Source organism: Rhea pennata, chromosome 4 (genome assembly GCF_028389875.1).
Source record: "Rhea pennata isolate bPtePen1 chromosome 4, bPtePen1.pri, whole genome shotgun sequence".
Lineage (NCBI taxonomy): Eukaryota > Metazoa > Chordata > Aves > Rheiformes > Rheidae > Rhea > Rhea pennata.
This window is the reverse complement of record NC_084666.1, coordinates 50,739,547-50,765,444: the sequence shown is the minus strand read 5'-3', so window position 1 is coordinate 50,765,444 and position 25,898 is coordinate 50,739,547. Positions and strand designations below refer to the sequence as shown.

Genomic DNA, 25,898 nt, shown 5'->3' with positions numbered 1-25,898 from the left:
AACTCATTCTGCTAGGAACAAAAATCACATAAAAAGCTGTAGAGGACTAACAGTCAGCTTGGACCAGTGGCTGTGGACCTTCACGAGGCTGTAGAGCCAGCAGATTCAGTTCACTGTTGTCCCTGCTTCCCCTCCTCCTGATATAAAGACTTTGAAGCCCACTCTAATTAACCATAGATAAGTAATGTAACTTAATTTGGGTTTGATTAGAATATTTCCAACTAAATTTATTATGTTGGTCATCCTTTCTCAGGGCAAAAAAAACCCCACAAAAATAGCCTCTCTTCAGAATATACCATGCTTCCAGATGGTATCATGGAATAGTTGAGCCTGGGACCTCTGGAGATCATCTTGTCTAACCTACTCCACTCAAGAAGTCAGCTAGAGCAGGTTACTCAGGACCGTATCAAGGTGGGTTTTGAATATCTCCAAACACGGAGACTCCACAGCCTCTCCAGGCAACCTGTTCCAGTATTCAACATAAAGAAATGTTTCCTTCTGTTCAGATAGAATTTCCTCTTTCTGTTTGCCTCTCATCCTGTTACTATGCATCACTGAGAAGAGTCTGGCTCTGTCTTTTTCACATCTTCCCATTAGACATCTAGTATTAATAAGATCCCCCAGGAGCCTTCTCTTTTCCAGGCTAAACAGTTCCAATTCTCTCAGTCTGCTCCTGTATGGCAGATGCTCCAGTACCATAATCACTTTAGTGGCTCTTCATTGGACTCAGACTCGCTCCAGTAGGTAAATGTCTTTCTGGTACTGGGGACCCCAGAACTGAACACAGCACTCCAGATGTAGTCTCACCACACTGCTGAGTAGAGGGGAAGGATCATCTCCCTCGACAAGCTGGCAGCACTTTGCCCAATGCAGCTTAGGATACTATTGGCCTTCTTTGCCACGAGGGTGCATTGCTGGCCCATATTCAACTTCCTGTCCATCAAGATCACCAGGTCCTTCTCTGCAAAGCTGCTCTCCATCTGGTTGGCTCCAGCCTGTACTGCTCCATGACCAACCCATTGAAAAATACCATTGAATATCTTTTGGAAAATAGGAAGTGATCATTTTTCTTTGTATAGTACAAATCTCAGATGGTGGAAATTAAAATATTTCCTACATTCCTAAATGAGTCTAAAAGAACATTTAACATTTGATGTCATAAAGCAAACATTTGCCTTTCATCCCAAGAAGAAATCGGATCTTGATTTGATTAGATCTTCTATCATTTATTAGCACAATCTTTCTGGGCAGAAGATAGGAGAATAGAGAAAGATAGGTGACTCTAGCATTATACCACACTGTTCTGGAATGAGATTCTCCCCTCAGTCCCAGCAGTGCTGGGTGTGTCCAGCCCTCTCTGGCATCCAGACAAAGCGTCAGTGCTCTGTGCTCAGTGTAGCCGCAAACGGAATTCTATAAGTTGTAAACCTTCCTTGTAAGCTTCTCCAAGAGGCTGGCATGGACAGATACTCCAAAGCCATAGAAATTCTCATAGATACTCATCTCTCAAACAGGGTATTCAGAGGTCTTAGGAGCCTAAGCTGGCATAATAAAGGAAATTCAGGCTCCTCACCCTTGTCCTCTGACTGCTTGCACAGAATTGCAGACTTGCACACAGAATTCTCTACGAAGCATGGCCAAGAGTGATATATAATGCAGAGGCAGAAAGTTAGGCACCAGCTGATCACGCGGGTAAACACTAGAGAGTGAAGATTAAATAAAATATGTAATAGGGCAGATAGATGAACAAGTGAGTGGTTAACATGCAAAATTGGTGAAAAGAACAGGAAGAAAAAGTGAAGTGTAAAAAAAAGACTGTACTAGAAGGAAATTTATCACACAGAGAATAAAAAGAGAAAGCTGGACCTCTGGATCCAGAAATTCTTTCCATGGCCCTACGAAAATTAGGAGAGTCAATATGAATATAAGAGCAGTGAACTGAGGCTGGACAAGGAAAGATAAAGATAGTCCGATAGGTATTTTAGGGAACCTTCTGAATCTCTGAAATGCTGATAATGACTGATGATACATTAAGTGATAACCAATCCAAATACACAGACAGAAATTTTTATTTTGGATAACAGTCTCATCATATTGATGCTCATTCCTTGGAAGACATCAGAGAACAGAAAGACTTTTCTAGTAAGAGTTTCTTATAATTCATAGATATGTCTTCATTTAAGAAGGAATTGATATTTTGAAACTAATCTTGTTTTAAGACGAGTTTTAAGTTTTGAAGGGTTGGTTGTTTTTGAATTGAGTTAAAGAAACCAGAGAAATCAAAGTTCAACCCAAATATCACATAGTCACACTTCAGCCCCAAAGCAAGAGGAAAAATATGCTTATTTTACTCTGCCATTTTACAAAAGGGACAACATGACACTTCTGATCTTTCTCTTTGAGGTAAAGGGTTTATTTTGTGGCCAAAGGAGACAGCTACCGGAAAAGAATCTTATTTAATAATGAAACAAGCAATTGGTTTGGCAGAGCAGACAAAAAGTCCTAACAAAGGAGCAATAATAGCGTTAACCTCAGGCTTTGTGTGTGGTCCACAGATGAAGTGTTTTGAAAACCATGTCCTCTTTGACTGAAGAGAGGAAAAAAAAGTATCATCGCTGTCAGTGAATTTTTTGTCTTGCTCCAGGAAAAGCAAAGGAAACCAGGAGGCCAGCTTATTCTCTTCTTGTGATTGAGTATCCTATTCTTGTGGTCATGGCAAAACTAAGCAGTGGTTTAGACTTCAAATAGCCCCCAACCCAAGTTCTAGATTTCATCAAAAATACCCACAGTTTAACAAACCACTTTGTACCTTATATCATTATTTTTTGAGGGAAATTTAATTTAAAAGATGTATTTATAACAAAGTGAAAGCCTATGTTATGCAAACAAAAAGCTTATTCTTTGAAATAATTCTTGTCTTTTTGGGACTATATCCAGAACTCATATTTTGAGCCAAACTGAAATGTAAAACGTAAGTTCTATTCCAAATCTAGTAATCCATGATTTGAAAGGCCAAATCCTGCTTTCAGTTCCAGCAGTGTAAAACTAAAGTTACTCTACTGACTTCACATTTGGCCCTACATTTTGGAAAACAAGATTTTACCTCTGCATCACGATTTGCTCAGTTACATCTTGGATTTCTCTTTTGTCATTTTGCTCTCAGATTTAAAAACAAAAAATGTAATCCAGCCATTAGATTAACTCAAGCAAGAAACAGACCATGTAAAGTGGGCCAAAAAAGAAGTAGGATCGGAATGTACTGGTGCCTGAAACTGAGGACTGATGGCAGAAAGTATCTTTTACTCTGGCTGACGGGAAGTTGCTTCCTATTAATTTTTTGTATTTTTGAGGAAGAGAGAGATTCTAGTTCATGCTGTTGCATGAATTAAAGTACATTGTTTTATTAATTCTGAAAAACAGTTACTGTCAACTTTAAAAATCTCATTTCATTACTTTTTCCAGTAAACTGCTACTACCATTAGTTCTGCCTTATGAGCCAAACTAAACCTAGCCCTTATGTGTGTCAGGGTAATGATGAGGAAGGAGTCTAAGTAACCAGCCCTTCTTCTTTCACAGCTCACACAGAAGTAAAACAAAATTCCAGTCTGTGCCTTACTCCCTTCCTCCTTTCTATACTACTGCCTTACAAATGAAGAATAAAAAAGGGGTGGGGGAAGCAAAGAAATGGGTGGGAAAATGGTTTTGCTAACTTGAAGTATACCAGCATCATGAGATCAACTGAATGATAAACTGTGGATCCATATAGGCTTTAGAATGCATCACTCTAAGTCTTTCTCTACAACCAGGAAATCACAGGCCTTTTGAGGGAAAAACAGAAGATGGGAATCTGAAATATTCTCATGTTCACACATCTCTGAAAGTAAGGGCTGTGTGAAGTATGAGATTAGGCAACAAACACTGATTTCGGCTCCACAATAATTACTGGAATCAGCCAGACTTGCATATGCAGAGAAAGAAATAGAGAGTAATCTTGTCCCAGAAAGTCATTCCTTCCCCACACATGTCAGTTCAGACCTAGTCAGAAGCCTATGGCATGAGGTAATCTTTCCTTAAAGTAAATCAAAACTATCAAATAACTTATTACAAACATTTTTTACAGGCAGTAAAATTACAAGCATAGAAGCAACTGCAAAGCATATTTACCTAAGAATTACCTAAGGAAAATGTGGGTTTTTTTTTATAAATACATTGCCTCAAGGTTCACACTCCAGTTTTGGTTTCTATGGGAAGTACAGATATGTTTGATCAAAATTTTATCAAGGCTGCCTACTAATATCAAAAAAAAAATACTCTCTCCATTAACTACATTCGCATCTGCTTTTTATTCTTCCCTGGTTTTGTTCTGTCCTGTAAAGTTTTGGTTTGCTTTATATAATTTGACGGGCGTATGTGTGAACAAGTTTCTATTCATTGGTATTGTTACTATTAATTTCATTATTAAGTACATCTGGTTAGGGTTAAATAGTCCTAGAAAATCTGTCACTGCGAGGGAACTCAATTTACTTAAAACCTGTAGACCACCCACATTTCTAGATAGAAAAAAAAGGCTAAAATTTACTTGCTGGCTGATGGCTTCATTTTTAATTTGAGTTGCATTCCCTTGCATTCCACCTAGCTCTTTTCACAGGGAATTTAGCTGGTGAAAAGAAGGAAGGGGAGAGAGCAAATGACAAAGTAGTTTGGTCCTTGTCAACTGTTTCTACTGCAGAATGTATACTGTCTCTTTTTCTTTTTATCAAGAAACATCAATCAAAACCTTCATCATACCCCAAGGAGCCATCATGTGTGACGCATTATTTTAAGCTACTGCTCTAGGTTTTGTCTAATGCACAGGTCACTTAGTATCATCTTTTCCCCATGACTTCTTACAGCAAAGCATTTTAATACAAATTGTTGACTAGGGAAGTGGGAAAAGTTTGGGAAAACAGTGGCAGACACTGTTTTATAATCATTCTGCATTATCTCAGATTGTTTGACTAAAATATTACTACTACTAAAGGATTTTCTGCTGAGATTTGCTTTGCAACGTAACTGTTTGTCACTGCTATTACTTGCTGTAGCACACAGAAGGGTCAAGGGTCCAACATTTTCCATTTTTCCGTGATCTGCGATAAGCCTTTTTGTTCATTAGAACATGCAGTAATGTAGTGCAGAGTGATGCATGGAGTAGGCCTGGGACAATGCTGCATAAATGCACTGGGCTTCAAGATAGCCTTTCCATCCAGAAGCTCCTACAGTTCCCAACTTGTTAAATACTACCTTGAAAGCACTGTGAAAACTCTTTAGCCTTCATCAGTTTCATTCACAAAGTGCAAAACAACTCCGAACAAACACTGTCTGAAAATCAGCTGCTCTACTCACAAAATAAGGATAAATAACCTATACCCATGCCTGCATATAAGAGTTTTAAGCTTTGTACGTGAAAAATGAAACAGAACAGTTCCTCGCTTCCTAACTGAAGTTCAGATAATGAGTAACACAATCATAGGAAATGAGTCTGTACTATCATGCATTGCTGGGAGACAAGACCAGGGTTTCAAAAGCTTAGGGATGCACAGAACAGGAAAAGACCTGACCAAGAGCAGACACACTTTTCTAATCAGAGACATGGGTACAAATCTATAGGTCTTTGTGAAAGCAATGTACTGTGATATGAAACAGATCAAGACAGTACAAATGCTTGGGAGCAGACTGATCTTTTCTTTTTCTCCAAGTTAAATGGAGAGACAGTCCATTGTATTTCAGTAAATTTATGTGAGGAGAATAAGCCTAAAAAGGCTCAGATTCACAGAGCTTACTACTGTGCAACTATTGAAATAAGAGAAGTGAATAACATGAGTAGCAGAGGAATGTTAGGTACGGTTCATAGAAGGTTTTGGAAGGGATTGTTGCTTCTTTAATTGTGGGTTTAAAATACGTATCATTAACGAAATTCCTAAATGTATGGCTGCTAGTAAGGTTTCTAGTACAGACAGTCTGGGATACTCTCTATCTTCCACCAGGAACACTTGCTAATTACATTACATCATAGGACTAAGCAGCAATGCCCTTGTCAGAGGGGCCTAAAAAAGCCCCTCCCTCTTGAAGCAATAAGCTCTTATAATACAGTCCCTAGACTATAATTGAAGAAGAACTGGAAAGCCTTGAAATACTGCCCAGCACATTTCAGGAAGAAACAAGACAGCATTATTTGTTCTTTCCAATACTGGTTTAAAATAAAAATTCAGGATAGAAAATTACACTAAACACATACAATGAGAAGTCTATTCAAGCTAAGTTTTCATTCAATTTAGGGGCCCATGCCAAAAATTGTTATCGTGCTTGTCAAAAGAAATAGTTATTTATGATCATTTAGACAAAATAATTGCCTTTGACCTTTCCTTTTCTAGTATATGGTCTTTTGTCTGAAAAAAAAAAAGCAGATTTCTTAATACTGGCAGTTGTCCAAAATGGTACAGAGGTACTTATTCATTAATTTTGTGAAGTCATTATCATTGGAAAATTCATATTAGGTTAGATTTTGCTATTTTAAAAAAGCCTGATTCTGATCACTTTCACATAAAAAGAGATACTAACTTGAACGAGAAAAAAGAACAGTTCCCTCTTAGCAGAGTGAAATGTGTCCATTTCATGGATACAGCTCTCTGTGGCTGTATCTACATTTAAGGAAGGTACATTTTCTGGTATATCCCAACACCTTGGTCTCCCAATCAGCCTGCTTCATCTATGCAGCATCACCCCAGGCCTATCCAGTGCATCACTCCGCACTACACTATTGCATGTTCTAATGAACAAGAAGGCTCACAGTAGATCATGGAAAATGGAAATTGTTGGGCCGTTGACTCTTCTGTGTGCTAGAGCAAATGGTAGCAGTGACAAAGACTAGTACTTAATCATTTCAGTATCATTTGGCATCATGCATACTTCTGTAGTATCAGTATACTACCACCACTGAGGAAACCTCATTGCAAGGATGTATACCTCCCCTCCCACAAGTTGCACTGCCTCATCAGCAGGAGCAGCTCTTGATGTCTGTAACGATATGCCCACAAAGACTTTGCAAACCTTTATTAATTGTTTCAGTGTACGAGAAAAACAGAGAGTATTGATTATTTCAGTCTTCTAAGCTCATTATATCTGTGGATACTGAAAATGCTTTTAAGCACAAGAGATTATGTGAGGTGGAGCTCCTTCTGTAATGCATTAGAAGGTTACAGTAATATTGTTATCGATATACTCGCGCACATACTTCAGTGGTGTTCCCTACAACTGTGATGACCTATAAATCATAGTGACATTGTCTTTATCACTCAGAAAGTTGCTGACATTCTAAATCATTCTGTTTTGCTAAAAGTTGTTTTACTGATTCCCATGACATATGAGCCTTCCTGATCTGTAAGGTTGCTTTTGCTGCTGATGATGTGTGAAAATTCACATTAGAATTTTCGAAGTCATTAGAAGTTGCACTGTAATTATACCATATGTATGCATATGCCCTCATCCTGCAGGATGGAATGTCAGACTACTTAAGTGTTTATCAGTTCCCTACCTATGGATAAGCTAGTAGAGCTGCTCTTCTTATCTTACCATGTCCATGTTTCTGGAGCTAAAGGTCACAAATTCCAAAAAGTTAGATCATAACTTGGTCTGAGCCTATGTTTACATCTACAGGCTCTTACCAATGACATATCATGTTTAAACTGAGTTCCTGTCAGCATATATATGCTGCCTTGAAGTAAAAAACAGCTTCATTTCACATAGAAAAAATACATACAATGAATGAATATGGCTATTAGCTGCTTCACAGTTATTGTGTTTTCTACCTTTTACATGCCAGTTACATTGCAGTAAATGAGAAATGTTTGTTTAACAACTGCCATATACTACATTTATTATGGATTGCAGCTGCCTACAGTTATGCAACCAGGATGAAATACATCCCCATGAAAAGCACTAGTATGAGGCCTGTGTTATCCTCAGAAATTCTGTCTAAATACTCAGAACTCAGGTAGACCAAGCAGCAACTAGGAATCTAAATGGACTACTGAACTTTGAGACACTTTGACTGCATTTTTAAATATTTTTAATGCATAATCCATCCGCCCCTAGCAATTTCACTTCCCTATCTCCGGTGCTGTCTTGGCATTTTGACTAGAAAAATGCAAAGACAGCATGTTTCTCATTTTGCTGTTTTCCCTCAGAGAAACTTAGGAAATCCTATTTTTAAATGCTGATTTATAGCTTGTTAACATCAAATACTAGCTTTGCACCAGGAGACAGTCTCTTATTTAAATCTACACTTCTGTTTTTAAACAACTTTGAAGAACATGTCACACACTTTCTTCACACAGTGTAGTGTAGTGCAAAATCACTTTAATTCCTACTCACTTCAGCAACTTCTAGGATAATTTTTTTTTTACTGTGAATTTGGCAAGGAAACAGGAGTAGAGATATATGGTCATGTAAGGGCAGATTTATAGTTGCACACCATCTATTTAGTCTTTGAACTACATAATCATAATGTTCCCTTAGTTTTGGGCTTTTCACAGTGTGTTGTGTAAATAAATAGGAATACTTGCAAGCATATCTCTTTCAGTTGCATATGCAAACAAATACCAAGCTGGCACATGTTAACAACTGCCACTGTAACTAACAGACCTGTGTGCATGCTGTTTATTATGCACATTTTCAGCGCCCTAATCCTGTAAGACACACTGTGTGCTCCCAAAAGCCATTCAGCTTATACCAGTAGACATCTACTCATCCAGATAAGTGTGAAGGAGCACTATATACTGCAGTGAATCTTTAATTAGGTTTTGAAAAGTCAAATACACAACTCAACCACATTCTTAAAGTCAACGAATGGGTATGCAGAGCCCATGCATACCACCAGCTCTTATTTTTTACACATTGGCTGAGGTTTTTTTGGGGGGAAAAAAAAGACTATTCTAAGCATTTCAAAATCAGAGGCCACACTGTTACTGACTAGTGTTTGTATAATCGTAGCAACAAGAACCAAGATTTTACTGAGCTGGACAAACATAAGCAATATGAAAGCAGGCATGTGAAAACCTGGCAGTTGCTTTCAACAGGAGGCTGATCTGGAGACAAAACAGACACAGTATTTTGTCTCTATCAGATCTCTGTAATATCACAATGAACACTGCTGTCATTCTGAGTTTCTGCTGTCAGTCAGAAAGGGTTGGAGTAGAAGAGTCTCCATCACTGTCCTCCAATTCTGCATTTGCCAGGAGGTGCAGCCAGTACAGTCCTTCAGCTTTTTATCTAACCTCCCTTCTGTCCCCTTGGGAGGAATAGAACTGGCTTTAATGCCCGAACTCAGATCTGAACTCAGGGTAGAAAGACAATCTCTGCTCCAAAGAATTTAAAATCTAAGAAAAAAAACATGGGGGATACACTACACTCTCCTTTAGTCAATATCTCTGTTTACTTCCTCCCTTATCAAAATACTTCTTTTACTCTTGTCTTTGCTTGACTAATAATGCTATTTCCCAGCGTTACAGTAGATGCATCTTCCTTACTTGCCAGCAATGTGGTTTTGTGAATTATTTATCTAGATTGCTATGGAATAAAGCAAAATTATTGTTGCCCATTAATATCAATACTATTGAACCTAAGCTGGTTTCTTTCATTCACATTTTGAGTCTGTCTATTTTTATCAGATATTTAAGTCGCTATCTTCTTATTAAGATTACAGTATGTTGCAACCAATGGAAATAAGCCATTGCAACAACTCTGACATTACTAGTCAGGAACAGTACATGTTTCACAAACAGGTTTTATGGGAGCCTGTAACTACACATTCGTAAGAAAATATGAGCTACATAGTGGAAACTACAGTATTTTCAAAGGGGAGAGTACCATGTGCTATGTTGCATCAAGATACTGTGTTACACCGAAAGATACTATCTGTATACTCAGAACAGTACAATTTATTCTTGCAAGTGAAACATTTATTGAATTAAATGTGGGGGGCCTAATTTTGCATTTTTGCTGCAAAGAGCCTGATTGGAGATGCCATGGAGAACCATGGTAACAGAGATGTGTCATCACTGACGGACATAAAACTGATCAAGGTCATAAAACACAGTTATGATATTTCTCCTGACCTTATCATATGAGGGGATTTCAATTTTAACTTGTTGTTAGATCCCAGATAGGCCTTTATCTTCAAATCTGTACATGAATGTAACTAATTAGACTCTAGCTTATTATCATTATTACTATCTCTGGATTTGCTTAATTAGGTGTGTTGGGAACTTTTCAAATTGGATTAATTTATTTTTCTATAGCAAGTTCACAAATAAGTGTCTGAGGAAGAGAGAAAATATACTATTGAATGCCACTTGGCTCCCACATTGCACTTTGTCCCACTGTGCACAGAGAGAAAACATTGTGAATACTGGGAAAGGCATACCTGAACAGCTTGTTTTATGGAAGAGTCTTGGTACTGTGGAGCAAAAGTTGTCAGCTCACCTCCCCACCCAGAAAACGAAGGATTCTCTCAAAGTCTGTAGCTATCTAAAAGCTTGCAGGATTCTCCTGTGGTTCTTACATTCTCATGCTATTAAAACAAATATATCTGATATCCTGCCTTTTTTATGACAACACTTTATTATTTTTACTTTGCTGTACATGGAAGGCCAAGGACTAGCACAGAATTAGTGTTGTGAACTCAGATCTTCCTGCTATATGACTAGTACTGCATATACTACATCTAGACCTTCAGGTGTTATATTTGAACAATCATGTTATTCTCAGAGAAAGGCTCACACACAATGTTTATACAACAGGGTGAAATATGAGGGGCAAAACACCTTACAGAGACAGAGCTGGCTTCAGACACAAGCAGTTGCCTCGAAAAATAGGATAGCAGTAGATGAGTCATCTGCCTTCAATTCTGTATGTCTAGCTTAAACCCCACTCTTTCTTTCAGTTAGTGGCTAGTCCTACCTGCTTGATCCCTCCATGCTCCTGCTTTTTTCCTGCAGCTCATGACATCCTTCTGCGGCTGCAACAGAGAGTTTAGGTGACTTTAGGTGCCACATTCATTTCACTCCCTTGGCAAAGCATGGCCTTCTAATAGCCTTGGGCGCACCCTGTCATGCACTGTTGCCAACACTGCATGCACTGCAATCTCTACCTGGCACCTCAGCCCCTCAGTGAGATTGGAAAGGGACTTATCCAAAGCAGAGAGACAGTGTTCCAACCTGTCCACAGTAGGTTTTAATGCTTCCCAACCTCCTGGAACTTCTCACTGAAGCCTTCCCAATCTCTATCCATATTCTGTGATCCCATTCTGCCTTTACTGCTATACCGAATGTTGCCACTCCTGAGGAAGAAAGCAGGGTAATTTATTTTTGTCCTTAACTGTGGAAAGGCAAAATTCAAGTTTGCCTACACTATTGAAAAGCTTTGTGCTGTCTCTATACAGAAAAATCACCTTTAGAAATTAACACACTAGAAATATTAAGAAGCAACAAGCATAATAAAATAATGAGATTCTCTTCAGCACTGCACTCTCTGAAGAGAAAAAAAAAAGACAGCTATGCAAGACAAAAGATACACTGCCTGTTGATTTCACTGTGACGCTACCCACTGTGTAGTGTGCAATACTACATACTGCATGTGAGGTTGTGGTTGAACCATTCCCTTCTGTGGGTCAAAAAGAAGCATTTCTACCTTTCCCAAGATGGCAGTTTCTTAAAGTGTTCAGTAGCAGCATACTACAGGAAATATGTTGTATTTAAACCAAAGAAGTATTTTGATTTCTGGACACTTTATCTGCTCATATTTACTGGTCATCTAAAACAGCAATGTAGAAACTGGCACAGGAAGTGTTTTGTTTGCTGCAAGTCTGGTTAAAAACACTAATTATCTGCAGGCAAGTTTTGAGTTGCTGATTTGCATCGTTTAAATGTTATCACAGAAGCCCAATTTCCTGTATTGCACAGGTAGGACCTCATCATTAAGATGTAGTTCATCAGATAGTTCTCCAAGACATATTTTTCCTCATAAAATATTAATTCATATTACATTGATTTCTTAATCCTAAAATAGAACTTCTGAATAAAATAAGAGAATAAGAAAGACTAAAAATACCCAGAAAAAATAGCTAGTAGTTAGGGTACTCACCTGGAAAGCAGAGGCAGATTCAAACTCTACTCAGTGTCAGATAAGCAGAGATCAAAACTCAGTGTTCCCACACTCTGAGGAAGTGAGTTAATGATAGGCTACCACAGATTTCTGTGTTTGTACCTTTCATTCTATTTTTCTTGAGGATTCTGTTTGGATCACTGATTTCTTCCATATTCAAAGGAAATGCTGTCAACACATCCAGCTTCTAGAGGAGCAGAAATATTCAGAAGAAAGTTTCCAGCAGTTAAAAACAATGGGAAGAGGAAGCATTAGAAAAAGTTAACATTAAAGTCATTTAAGAGAATACTAGCTGGCATTACCCTTTAGAAAGCCGTTATTCTCCACCTAACAAAATTCCATTTTAATTGCTTTTTTAACATTCAAACCCTAAAAGTTGTATTTTCTCAGGAAATAAAATACTGGGACACTTGGTGAAATATTCAGTGCATGAGACATAACAGCTTAATGTTATCTGAGGCCTACAGCAACGGCCATAGAATGAATCTCAGCCTTTTTCCTATAGTATTTGTGTAACAGATAACGAATGACAGGAATGTCTGTGACTGACTGTCTGGAACAGTTATTGTTCTGGAACAGATTTCAGCACTTAGCAAATGAAGCAACTAGTTCAAAATTATGCCGTAATAGCTATACTATGAAATAAATCTATAAAAATTTCAGTTCCTGAAATAGTAAATCCTTTACTAAGGACTTAAGAGTCTAAAAACCACAAAGAACTATATGTGAAAGCCCACAGTAAATATGAAGAGCTTTCCGATAAGCACAAAATTTCCACCCCAAATGGTTAAATTAAATCTTTTAAAATAGAAGGTAATCATCTCCAGTAGAGGCAGATGAATCAATAAATGGAAAGGATTTATTTTAGGGTCAAATGCAGCTCTTTCACCTATCATAAGTTTTCTGTGAACAGTTTAATCCATACTTTGTGCAAACTGTGGCTTGCTAGTGAATGCTCATTGTGACTCATACTATCAATACTCAATATTGGAGTTGTGTGACAAAAATTTAATTTCTTACCATGCTGGATAGCCTAGACTTTGTGGACAAGGTTAAGTCCTAATTAGTGAACTAGTATTTTGTTTCTCTCAAGGAAACAGCAGCAGGTATATGGCTAAAGATATGAGAAAATGTTGGGGGATTGTTAGGAAATTTAAACTTTTGTTTTTAACTACAAGTGGAACATTATATTATATCCACCTGTAATTTAGAGATATCTTTCTCTTTCTTTGATTTTTTTTTTAATCAGAAAATATGTTTGTGCCTGGAAAAAAGCAAGGAGAATGTGGCATTTCTGTTGGGCTCCTGAGGAGCTGCAGAAGGGACAAAGCCTTTCAACACTAGTGCCACTGTGAAAAGGCTAAAGACCATTTCGGGGTGAGGGGGAAAAGGAAAAAGATTTTACCTCAGTGAATTTTACTGAGCTTTTCAGATATAATCTGAACTTTGCACCGCCAACAAAAACGCATCCATGCCTGTCTTGAATTCTTTCTCTCTACTATCCCTCAAATTCTCATCTCATTTTTTGATTACAGAGAACTCTGTTCTCCAGAACTACTGGAAATAATGTAAGAGAAATGGAATAACCTCTCTGAATTGTGACCCTGATCATTAATATTACCTGTAAAATTAGATCAGCGTATCCAAGATCTTTTAGAACTGTGAGATGCTGAGCAGATAAAACCTTTCTTCGTGACGTTCTCTTTCACTGATATAATCGTCCTTCCCTCTCCTTTTTCTAGACTCGGCCTGAGACACCACAAAAAAACAGTTGTGACTCTGCTGTTCTCTTGTGGAACTGTTTCTCTTACATTCTTTTAATTTGTCCCTGACACACTGTAGCCTCTGGGCTAGCCATTCCCCCAACACACCCTCCCGGCCAGTGGCACTCCACCTTCTATAACCTGTCAGTTTTAACGTGATTTTTCCTTTCTGTTTTGAGGAGTACAGAAACATTTGGAAGCTGTAATATAAACTCGGGCAAAATGTTATGTTCCACTCACTTAGCTGACAATATCTGCTTTGCTCCACTACCATCCTTTCATGACAAGATAATTCTTGCCAGAAAAGATCAGACTGAGCCTGAAACAGTTCAAACCTATGACAGAGAAAAAGATTTTTCTAATGATGCCTGAATCCAGTGTGGAAACTCTTAAAATGAAATAAAATAATGAAAACCCTGCAAAGGAAAATTCTATATTCCTCCGTTTGGAAAGGTAGAGAGAGAAGTACACCTTCCTTTGGCCTCTGGGAGAGCCCCTTTCCAAACTTTGGGGGCTTTTAAATGTTCTATAGATCTTAGATACTATGATAGAGATTTCCAAAATAATAATTTTAACAGTAGAAACACATCTAAATCACCTTAGGTTTAGGCTCTGGAAGTCTCAAGACAAAGTACTGAAGTTTTCATAAGCATCTACAAAAAGGATCTCTCTCTCATGTTTGTTCTGTCTGGGCAGGACTGTCATTGCTCCAGGGCCAAGTGTTTGACTATTGCTCTCAGATCTTTTCATCTAATTTGTAAATTCATTAGATCTCCTATCGCTGCTACCAATAAAGACTGAAATTTTCAAAATTCTAAAAAACTCAACAGATACTAAAAAATATATCTCAAATAAGGACCGGCACTTACTTCGGAGAATATGATCGCTTTTCTCACTCACATGCTAAGGGGTAGGTTTCATCTTACTTAATTTAACATGTCACAAGTATAGCTGTCCACCTTTGAGCTAGCTGTCTAGAATCCTCTTCTAGGCAATAGAGATAAACAAGCATTTCAAGGACACAATTCGTCTTACCAGTTTAGACATTTGTCTTAAGAAGAGACGAAACGTCCTAGTCACCTATATCTCGTCACTGGCTATAAGTGAAGTGTAGATGACTAGCTCACACGCAAACAACTACACTGTAGATGACTACATTTACATGAGATGGATCTCAGCCTAGATGACCTGCATTGCTAGCTGGTTTAATATAACAGGGCTCCCCTATGGCAGAGGCTGTAGGCAACTGCTAGGATTACCCCTGAAACTGCCTCTGTCAATACTCAAGTAGAAAGCGTTAACGTTGTGAGAGGCTTACATTTCTTACTCTTCCAGTGAGATAAGAGATGTAAATGTGGCAGTCTGAAGAGAAACTACCTAAAGGGCTAGGCATTTCTAAAAGAGGCATTCTTATTTCTGCAGAGAAGATATTTCACAGAGGCACTATTTTAATGCGTAGTACCAGGACCCAGACAATAAGAGTGTGGGCCTGAAGTGTGACCTTCCAGTCTGAGAATATGTTAGAAAGGCTCCTTCTTGCTGCTCTCTCTGTCTTGTGATAGCAGGCCCTTTATGCAACGTTTGAAGTCATTTGTGCATTCATTTCACAGAATCACAGAATGGTTGAGGTTGGAAGGGACCTCTGGAGATCATCTATTCTAACCTCCCTGCTCACACAGGGTTACCTAGAGCATGTTAGACAAGGTTGCACCCAGGCAGGCCTTGAAAATCTCCAGAGAAGGAGACTCCACAACCTCTCTGGGCAACCTGTGCCAGTGCTCCGTCACTCTCACAGGGAAGAAATTCCCCCTCACCTTCAGGTGGAACTTCCTGTGCTTCAATTTCTGCCCATTGCCTCTTGTCCTGTCCCACGGGACAACTGAAAAGAGTTTGTCCCCATCCCCTTGACACCCTCCCTTCAGGTACTTGTACACATTGACAAGATCCCCTCTCAGTCTTCTCTTCCCCAGGCTGAAGAGGCCCAGCTCTCGCAGCTGTTCCTCCTAGGGCAGATGCTCCAGCCCTCTGATCATCTTCACAGCCCTCCACTGGACTCTGTCCAGTAGCTCCATGTCTCTCTTGTACTGGGGAGCCCAGAACTGGACACGGGACTCGAGATGGGGCCTCAACAGGGCTGAGGAGAGGGGCAGGATTGCCTCCATTGACCTGCTGGAACGCAGGTCTGCGGAGAAGGACCTGGGAGTTCTGGTGGACAAAAAGTTAACCAGGAGCCAGCAATGTGCTCTTGTAGCCAAGGAGGCCAATGGTATCCTGGGGTGCATTAGGAAGAGCGTTGCCAGCCCCCAGCTTGTACTGGTGCCTGGGGTTATTGTTCCCTAGGTGCAGCACTCTGCACTTGCCCTTGTTGAACCTCAGGAGCTTCAGCTCCGCCCAGCTCTCCAGCCTGTCCAGGTCTCCCTGAATGGCAGCACAGCCCTCAGGTGTATCAGCCACTCCTCCCAGCTTGGTATCACCAGCAAAATTGGCTGAGGAGGCACTCTGTCCCCTCATCCAGGTCATTGATGAAAAAGCTGAATAAGACTGGCCCCAGGACTGAGCCCCTAGGCACAGTTAGCTACAGGCCTTCCAACTGGTCTGCACTGCTGATTGCAACCCTCTCGGTTCTGCCTTTCAGCCAGTTCTCAATTCACCTCACTGTCCACTAGTCTAACCCACACTTCCTGAGCTTATCCAGGAGGATGTTATGAGAGACAGTGTCTAAAGCCTTGCAGAAATCAAGGTACACAACGTCCAGTGCTCTCCCCTCATCCACCCAGCCAGTCATTCCATCATAGGAGGCTATCAGATTGGTCAAGCAGGATTTCCCCATGGTGAATCCATGCTGGCTACTCCTGATCACCTTCTTCTCCTCCTTATGTCTGGAGATGACATCCAGGATGAGCTGTTCCATCACCTTTCCAGGGATGGAGGTGAGGCTGACTGGCCTGTAGTTTTGTGGGTCTTCCTTCTTGCCCTTTTTTAAGATTGGGGTGACACTGGCTTTCTTCCAGTCCTTAGGCACCTCTCCAGTTCTTCATGACCTTTCAAAGATGATGGAGAGTGGCCTAGCAATAACATCCACCAGCTCCCTCAGCACTCTGGGGTGCATCCCATCAGGGCCCATGGATTTGTGGGTGTCAGGTTTGCCTAAAGATCTCTAACTCAATCCTCCGCAACCAAGGGAAAGTCTTCCCTTCTCCAGACCTTCTCTCTCGTCTCCAGGCTCTGGGATTCCTGAGGGCCGGCCTTAGGAGTAAAGACTGAAGCAAAGAAGGCATTCAGTAATTCTGCCTTCTCTGTATCCTTCATCATCAGGGCCCCCGCCCCATTTAGCAGAGAGCCCACGTTTTCCCTAGTCTTCGTTTTGCTACTGATATATTGTCCTTCTTGTTGTCCTTGACATCCCTTGCCAGGTTTAATTCCAAATGGGGCTTAGCCTTCCTTATTGCATCCCAGCATACTCAGACAATGTTCTTACATTCCTCCCAAGTGGTCTGTCCCTTTTTCCACATTCTGTGTACTTTCTTCTTCTGTTTGAATTTTGCCAGGAGCTCCTTGCTCATCCATGCAGGTCTCCTGCTCCCTTTGCTGGACTTCTTACTCATAGGGATGCACTGCTCTTGAGCTTCAAGGAAGTGATGCTTGAATATTAATCAGCTCTGTTGGACCTCCCTTCCTTCCAAGGCCCTAACCCATGGGATTCCTCCAATAGGAGGAGCATCATTTGAGGGATATCTCTCCTCCAGCACCTTCTTTAACTGACTAGTTTATTTAATTTTCACTGCATGTTCCTAATGCAGTGTCAAAAATATTCCAAGACATTCAATGACTTTAATTCTCTAATTAAATGATTTCCTTGGAGTACTGCAGCATAGATGTTGGATTAATCTGCTATAGAGAGACAGGAGTTTCAGCTAAACGGATTTTATCCCAGCCTGGCATTCAAATACCTTCCTCTTTTCTTCAAACACTTCTAGTTAATCTTTCTATTTCTGTATTTTATTTTCAAAATATCAGTTACATGGAACTGCTTAACCATGGAGATTACAACAAAGGAAAAAAAAATGCAGGCTTTGTAGCTGACAGAACATATCATTACACTTGCATTGTAAGCTCAATTATTTCAACTGTTTTATTATATGAAAACAACCTCCAAACAACATATTCTCTGGTGTTCTTGCTTTTTCATGCTGTAACAGAAAGCATCAGCCTGCAACGTCTTCATATGCGCTGTTTCTTAGCCTTTAACTCCTCCCTCAGTGCTCTATCTTATAATAGATTCTCTTCTGGGAGGAGTTCAATACAACCTCCTTGTGTTTTTGGAGGACAAATCATGTTCAGTTAAAGAGTCTGGCTGCTTAATATGCTTTCTTGACTATGCATAGCAGTGGAGAATGAAACATTGGCCTCTTCCATGACCACGAATTAGAATTTTTCCTGAAAACAAGGTCATTTCTATAGTAATTTGTATTTCTATTACAGGATTATATCAGACTTCCCAGATAAAGCTTGTCTGAAGTATTAAGTTTCCATTGTGCTAAACTTGGAAAATGCTTCCCATGATACATAAAGCCTGCCTGCTTTCACACCAGCAGGATATATGCAAAGGCATCATCCTTAAGGAGGGAAAATCCCCTTGATTTATTTTTGAGCAGAATAGACCTGAGGAAGTTTCTGTATGGTTGGCCAACCAGCTTGCTTGCTCCTTCTTCCTTGCTTAGTCTAAAAAGAAAACGAAAACTCCCTTGCATGGAATACGGCAATCAAGCGATCCTTTGGCAAAAAGGAGAGAACAAATATTTACCAGTGAATTTCCATTCTAGTGGGAAGGAGAGTTTTCTACAAAGAAGGAAATCTCAACATATTTCAGCAACATAGAAATTTAAACTGTTCCTTTTTGGTATGTGTTTTGCAGTACACCCTTTCGTTTATTTTCCTGTATTCACATAAGAGGAAGAATACCAAAAGATAAAAGGTGGATTAACAATCAATGAACAATTCCAAACATGAAGTTATCTCATTTAAAAGTCTGTTTTATGTTAGTCTTTCCTCAATATCTTTGCCAAATAATCTAAATAACTAGAATCTGAAAGTAATAGTAGATAAAGTCATCCACAAACTGACCAAAATAATTTTGTGAATTAAATTTATCTAGGAAGATTTCTAAGCTCAAAGGGAAAATACCTGCGATGAAAACAGATGTCCATATAGTTTTTTTCAAGCTTAGAAGAATCTTTTTGCACTGATTCATTGTTGTATAAATACCTAAACATGTTTTGGGATATAGCTTGACATGCAAAATATGATTTTTTTATTAGGGTTTTAAACCTATGTCATAATTAAATACAAATTTCCTTAAAATATAACAGAAGGCATGGATGAGATTAAGAATCATTACCAAGAGCCACTGTAGAATATAACTGCAATGTGAAACTACAGATAAATGTATAGTTTTTCAGATTATAAAGTATAACATTAAAGTCAAGAGCTGTGGTCTTATTATGCAATTCCAGCATTTCTAAGCTATTTTCATGAGTAATTAGCATCATTCATATTTCTAAAAACAAATCCAGACGAATTTAATCTCCTCTTCTATCAGCTCCTGCTTCCTTTGTCAAGAAGCCTTGGCAGACAAACCAAAGGTGATGGATTTACACATGACCTACTTTATATGGTAAAATACATAAATATTCTACTCCAAAAAATTGGAAAACTCATTTAAAACAGTTTGGAATGCACTCATAAAAGAACACAAAGTCAATGGAGGGATCAAGGCTTCTTTCACATGCTCTTGTAAGTAAGATAACAACTGAGATGAAAAAATGCCAGAGTAGCCTAAAGTCCAAAAATAACATGGTTAATTAGATGAAAGGTGGCAAAAGCACCATGACTGTGAGTGGTAGTCACATACCAGGGCACAGTGTTGCCTGGCCAGCTGAAGTGCATTTCAGTTGTAGTTTTGTACTACCTACTTCACCACAGTATCTGATCACAAAAATGATATTGTTTCAGAGGACAACAACTATACAGAGTTCATAAATAGTAACACAGGCAACTGTGCAGTGGCTAGGCCTGAAATGATTTTGGCATCATAGTAAGAATTCTACCTCAGCTCCATTCTCTAGCTACTTTGTTGGGCACATTGTTTTCTTGGCTACATACAGCTACCAACTGTAAATCTATTTTTAAAAATGGAAAAAAATCAGCAATCCAATCAACTGCAAAACAGCTAATTGCAGTTGATTGTTTGTTTATGGCTATTACAAAAATAGACAATCTACAGTAAAGGAACCTCACCTGAAAAATAGAGTGGCAAATCCTCAGAAATCCTGACTATTTGCAAAATAAAAGAGCAAGATTGTCTTAGCATTGTAGTGAAACCTCTTCAGGCTTTTAGGCTGTCACTTATACATTGGTAAGGAATGAAAATCCTTTCTTCTTCAAAGTACCTTTGCACACAAACACGAAAGATTCCATAGCGCAATTAATTGAGCTCAGAGGATCTTTATTCTCTGAGCTTCCTGAATCACAGCACACTTGTTCAGAAATAATCCACAGGGACAAAGTGAGGGGAGAGGGTGGTTGTGTCCTTATGTGCAGTAACAGTAGTCCATCAAGCCAAACGGCAGTGTGATCCAATGGCTCCAATGTGAGTTTGCCAGAACACTCTATGACCTTAGTGAGTCTGTACTTCCAAGCACAAGCTGTATTTCAGGAGAATTTCAAAATGGACCATGCTTATGCTGTTTAAAGTTTCAAGGCAAAATCACAGTAAGAAAACTAGTTGAAACATTCAATTTTGATAGAAATTTCTGCAATTTTCAATCCTAATTTAAGGAAATTATGCCCTACCTTACCTTACTGTAGTTGTGCCCACTAATTTCACTACATAGACAGTTATATAGAGAGTTATACAGCAATAATTATGCAGATGTTAAAAGTTAAACCTAATTATTGTGCTGTTTATGCATTTCATTAGTGTTCTTAATTGCTTTGGTTTGCTCTAACACAGGATGGCTCAATTGTGAACTATGGAACATTGCTGGTTATGCATGGAAACTCACTGTACTAATATTCTCAGTTTTGCTAGTTGTTAACTTACTTTAAAGGAGAAGTATAGCTACATATAGCTCTTTCTTAAGATTATTGGTCAAAGTGCCAGTAGAATTGTAAACTGAACGGGTAGGAATGAAACACTGAATGGGTAGTTCAAATAATGATTTGAGAGAAGAAAGAGAAATACATGGTCATCAAGGAGCAGTCCATCAGACAACATCCTAAAAAAAGATTATATATATATATATAAACAAGTCATTTTGAAGTATTTCTTTGCTGAATTACATTTTCTTAAATTTAACAACACAATAAAGCATTTTTAAGACAGTGTTTGGCCCTGTAATTGTACATTACAATAAAGTTCTAAATGTTCTAAAAGGAAGGTTTTATTACATTCTCATTATTTATTGGTATTCATGACATCCATTCCTTTTTCCTAACCTATGATCTATGGCAAGCATGAAAGCTACACACAAAGTGTATCTCTGGGTAGCTATTTTCAAGAAAATTAGCTGTTACTGCAGTTACAGGACGAACTAATGCTGGACTCTGGGCTAACACTGCATATTCCAGCACATTTGAAAATACAAATGTAATGTCAAAATATCAGACAACTACATCAGTGGTTTAAACAAAACAGCTATAATGAAGCCCACTTGGAAGTCATATTACAATTTGAGTTCATGCTTATTAACTATGCATCTAATTGCTTTCTCATTTACTCTTTCCACTAGCCCCACTGAAAGAGATGAAATGATAATTTGTCAAAATATAAGTGAGGATGGTTTGGATGTTAGGATTTGTGCACATTTAATATTGGTATAAAGCACAAAATTCAGTGATTGTCTTTTTCTAAATGTTTCTGGGAAAATCTTAGTGATCTTTCTTTTAATATTTAATAGTGCTTTACTGTTCATAAAACTTCAAGCATTAGTAAAAGTAACTATGTGTAAAGATTTACAGTGAAATCGATGCACTGTTTTCAACATCTCCTGGCTTTAACCTTTCATTTTCCTGTTCATTTTCCTGCAAATGACCTTGTCAAAATACTACAGATGCTGTTTCGTGACTTTTTAACATGATAACCTGATAAACTTTGATGAATCACAGCAACTATCACCCTGCCTTCAACAAAGGCACACTAGGGGGAATATTTCTCTGCAGTGGAAGAGCACTGCTGTTAAACAAACATCATGTCCCATTCCAGAACCCTGCAAATAAGTAATCTGCAAAAAAAAAAAAAAAAAAAAAAATCCTTATTTAGAGCTCCTTTTTGTGGGAGTGGAAAAGACAGAGCACTGTCTGCAGAGATTAACTGTTGAATGAGTTTGGTTTTACCCTTTTAACTGAATACTGCTTAGGACTGCCTTACATACCATTGTGCTTTCCCCCCCCCAATTTTATTTATATGTTTGACCGTGGCAAAGAAGAGCCTTGGTTGTGAACAGACTCTCCCTCTGGGAGGTACCGTGCAAATACAAACCAGAACGCCCTGTCCCAAAGAGCTCACAGACTTACTATCAGACTCTTGTCTGAGGCAACGCACAGGAAAGGAGAAAGGTGAGCAAACACATTAGCCGCTGTTTACATCACCAGACTTTAGACCCCAAACGCCATGTAATTTGCCGACCAATCTCGGGAGCTGATTGCAATCTCCAGAGGCTGGTTGAGAGCAGGAATTAATGTCGGTTGCTCTGACTCGCCCTCTGGAGGCGCCTTCCCCGCCGCCGATTGCACGGGCAGTTGGTTACGTTTTTACCAACAAGCTGGGCGCTGTGATTACAGGAGGCAGCATTACAGCCAACGGATACACCCCTTAAAAACGGTATTATAAACACCACATAGTTATATAAGTAGGCACAACCTGTCAAAATTTGACTTTTTTTTTGGTAGGCAAGGCTGCTGAGGGGTTTCAGGTTGGTGTTTTAACTACACCTTCTCAGCTTCATGTGACGGTGGGTGGTGTGTACGTGTTTACTTCAGAAAGACACTAAAAATTCCTCCGACGCTTCCACCTTAATTAATACATCACAACTGTCACATGCAGACTTGTAATTACAACTTTCTTACCCGAAGCAACATCACTCTGCAGTCTCAGAGACTCGCTCTGGGAAGAAATGAACTTGGCATTGAACTTTTCTAAGCTAATAACTGAATTTTATATCTTTTTTTTTTTTTTTCTTTTTTTTTTTTTTTTTTTTTTGCCAAGGCAGTTTCAGACTTGCTAAAAGGAATTAACTTTCGATGAGTTGTTTTTAATGCCGTTTTTATAAGTCTTGGGTTTTTTTTTTCATCTCTAATAAGTAATTTTGCAGTGAGTTTCAACGAATTATTCAACATTTCAGTCATAATTTTAACATTTGTTATTCAAATTACCATTAGCTTCACAGACCCGTCCTTCAGAGCTGGAAACAAATCCGCGCCCACCTCAGCTCCCGTGAACGTCCAGCGGATGCTCTGCGCTCCCCCAAAACAGACCGCTCAAATCCACATGGCCAGAAAATAAATCTGCTGGGGGGAGGGGAGGAACCCCACACTTTTGCCTTTCCCTCCTCGCCGTCCGGCGGGGCGAACGGCCGCCGCCGAACGCTCCGCGCGCGCCCCCAACGGCCCCCTAACGGCCGCCCAACGGCCGCGCCGCCGCAGTCCCCGCGGCCCGGCTGCCCGCCGGGGGCCGCTCCCGCCCGCGGACTACAGCTCCCAGGATCCCTGTCGGAAGCACCGTCCCTCTCCCTCGCTCCCTTCCCCCTCCCGGCCCTTGTTGTTTGAAACGGCTCTGGCGGAGTTTCAGGAGGAGCCGCGGCTCCTCGGCTCGGGACGCGGCGGGGCCGCCCGCCCGCCGAGTGAGGGCGGGGGAGGCGCCGTCGTTCAACTGGCCGCCGCGGCCGGCGCTGTGGAGAAGGAGCGGGCTGGGGGGAGGAGGGGGAGACGCTTTGAATACCAGGGTAAATCCCTCCCACGCCCGCGAGCAGGGAGAGCACCCGAGCCCGCGGCGCAGTCGGGGCTCGCCCCGGTCGCGGCTGCCCTCTGCGCCCCCGGCCGCGCTCCCGGCCCGCCGAGCCCCGCGGGGGAGGGGGCGGCGGCGGCGTCCCGCGGCCGAGGCGCCCCGTCCCCGCGCCGTGCCGTGCCCCGGAGGTGAAGGCGAAGGAGGCAGGAGCGCTCGCCGATCCCCTCCTCCCCGCGCGGAGGGGAGGAGGAGGAAGGGGAAGGAGCGAGCCCGAGCCGCTGCGGCAGCCAGCGCCGAGATTTGCCAGGCGGCCGGGCGAGAGGAGGGGAAGCCCCCGGAGCCTTTCTCCGCCGGGAGGATCCCGGCGGCGCGGAGGCGGCGCGACCGACGCGGGGCGGCGGCTGGATCCTGCCCCGGGACGCCGGAGCCGAAGTTGCGGCGGGGCGGCGGCCGCCGCTCGTCGTCTCTCCCGATGGTTGCGTGAAGGGCGGCGAGGAGGAGGAAGGGGGGCAGCCTCCCGCCTCAGCCCGGCTTGTTATTCCACTCGGGCGCCGCTCCGGCTGTTTGTTGGTGCGTGAGAGACAGACACAGACACGCGCGCTCCGCGCTCCCCCCGCCCGGCCCTGCCCGCGCTCCCTGCCCGCGCCCCGCAGCCCCAGGAGGCCGGAGCGGGCGCGGCGCTGCCGCCGCGGCTCGGGGCTGCCTCGGCGCGGCTGCCGGCGGAGCAGGAGCAGCAGCAGCAGCAGCAGCAGGAGGACTGCCCCGTCGGCGCAGCCATGAGCGGCGGCGAGGTGGTCTGCTCGGGCTGGCTCCGAAAGTCCCCGCCGGAGAAGAAGTTGAAACGCTACGTGAGTGCGCTTCCCACCCGCGCGTCGCGCCCTCCGCCTTCGCCGTCCTGCGGGCGCCCCTCGCCTCGCCCCTGCGCCCCCGCGCCCCGTCCCGCTCCCTGCCGGCCGGGGCGCGGCGGCTCCGCGGGCAGCGCGGGGCGCGGGCGCTGCGCGGCCCCCGGCCGCCCTGCCCCGCGCGGGGTGTCTGGCGGCCCCCGCGGGGCTCTCGGTCGCGTCTCTGTCTGTTTGCTTTTTCTTCGTTTCTTTATTTTTTTTTTGGGGGGGGGGGAGGGGGAAGGGGGGAGAAAAGGACACCGAGCGGTCAGATGTTTGTACCTTCGCTTTTATCGCCTTTTCTGAGGGCGCTGGGCGAGGGAGGGGGCGGAGTTTTTCCGCCTTCCCTTCGGGTCCGGAGATCTGTGTATTTTAAATGTAAACACTCGCCGCGCCGGTGCGGGTGCCGGTGCGCGCGTGGGGGCCGGGCCGGGCCGGTGCCGCCCCGCGCGGCCGCGGGGCTGGTGCCGCGGGAGCCGCCGGGCCGGGCCGGGCCGGGCCGGGCCGGGCCGCCCTGTGCCGCGGGACAGCCCGGCGAGGCGGGGGGAGAGGCAGCGGGGCAGTTCCGAGAAATTCGTGTTTGTTATTATTTCTGTAGCAGGTTTTTGAGCAGCTCCTGTTGCTCAGAAGTAAAGACTTTAACAGGCTGTGGAGGGGCTGACATTTCGGCTGCGGGAAAATGGAGCTCGCTTGCTGAGAGGCGGATTTCGTGACAGGGGGGCAGCAAAGTGCGGGGCTCGGGTAGCTCGTCGGTGCCGGCGGGGACGCTGTCAAGTCACGTAGGAGGGGTGGGTGATGCCAGGAGCCCTCTTTGCCCAGGCTCTTTCCCACTGGCACCGAGGTAGCTTCATGGTGTTTGCGTAACTGGTACAAAATGCTGGGGCCTTTTAGTATTTTTTTTCTCTTTTTTTTTTCCTTCCCCCACTCTTTTACTTCATTTTTTTAATCTTAGTTTAGCAAGTATTTAAATAGAAACGGCCTTTGCAGTTACCAGTTTTACCGAAGTAGTTAAAGCTCTTCAGAGCCATTTGAGAATCCGTGAATGCAGATCTT

At 41.8% G+C, this 25,898-nt stretch overlaps 1 protein-coding gene and 1 long non-coding RNA gene across 10 annotated transcripts in view; one reads left to right on the top strand and one right to left on the bottom strand.

Moving 5' to 3' along the window:
* Positions 1 to 24,052, bottom strand: part of LOC134139481 (uncharacterized) — a 30,219-nt gene extending 6,167 nt beyond the window's left edge. For 3 of the 4 annotated variants that reach the window (XR_009958176.1, XR_009958175.1, XR_009958173.1), the window contains exons 1-3: positions 23,394 to 24,052; positions 13,820 to 13,947; positions 12,178 to 12,385 (exon numbers count right to left, since the gene is read on the bottom strand). This is a non-coding gene — a long non-coding RNA (uncharacterized LOC134139481). The remainder of the gene's footprint in view (positions 1 to 12,177; positions 12,386 to 13,819; positions 13,948 to 23,393) is intronic. The other variant, XR_009958174.1, reaches the window with a different exon arrangement.
* A 552-nt stretch (positions 24,053 to 24,604) lies between these two features.
* The window catches only part of GAB1 (GRB2 associated binding protein 1), a 100,645-nt gene continuing 99,351 nt past the window's right edge, over positions 24,605 to 25,898 (top strand). For 4 of the 6 annotated variants that reach the window (XM_062573920.1, XM_062573922.1, XM_062573921.1 and 1 more), the window contains exon 1: positions 24,677 to 24,812. In XM_062573920.1, coding sequence (XP_062429904.1) covers positions 24,741 to 24,812 — 72 coding nt within the window. In that variant the 5' untranslated portion in view covers positions 24,677 to 24,740. Of the gene's footprint in view, positions 24,813 to 25,898 lie in introns of all 6 variants that reach the window. The other 2 variants (XM_062573924.1, XM_062573923.1) reach the window with 1 other exon arrangement.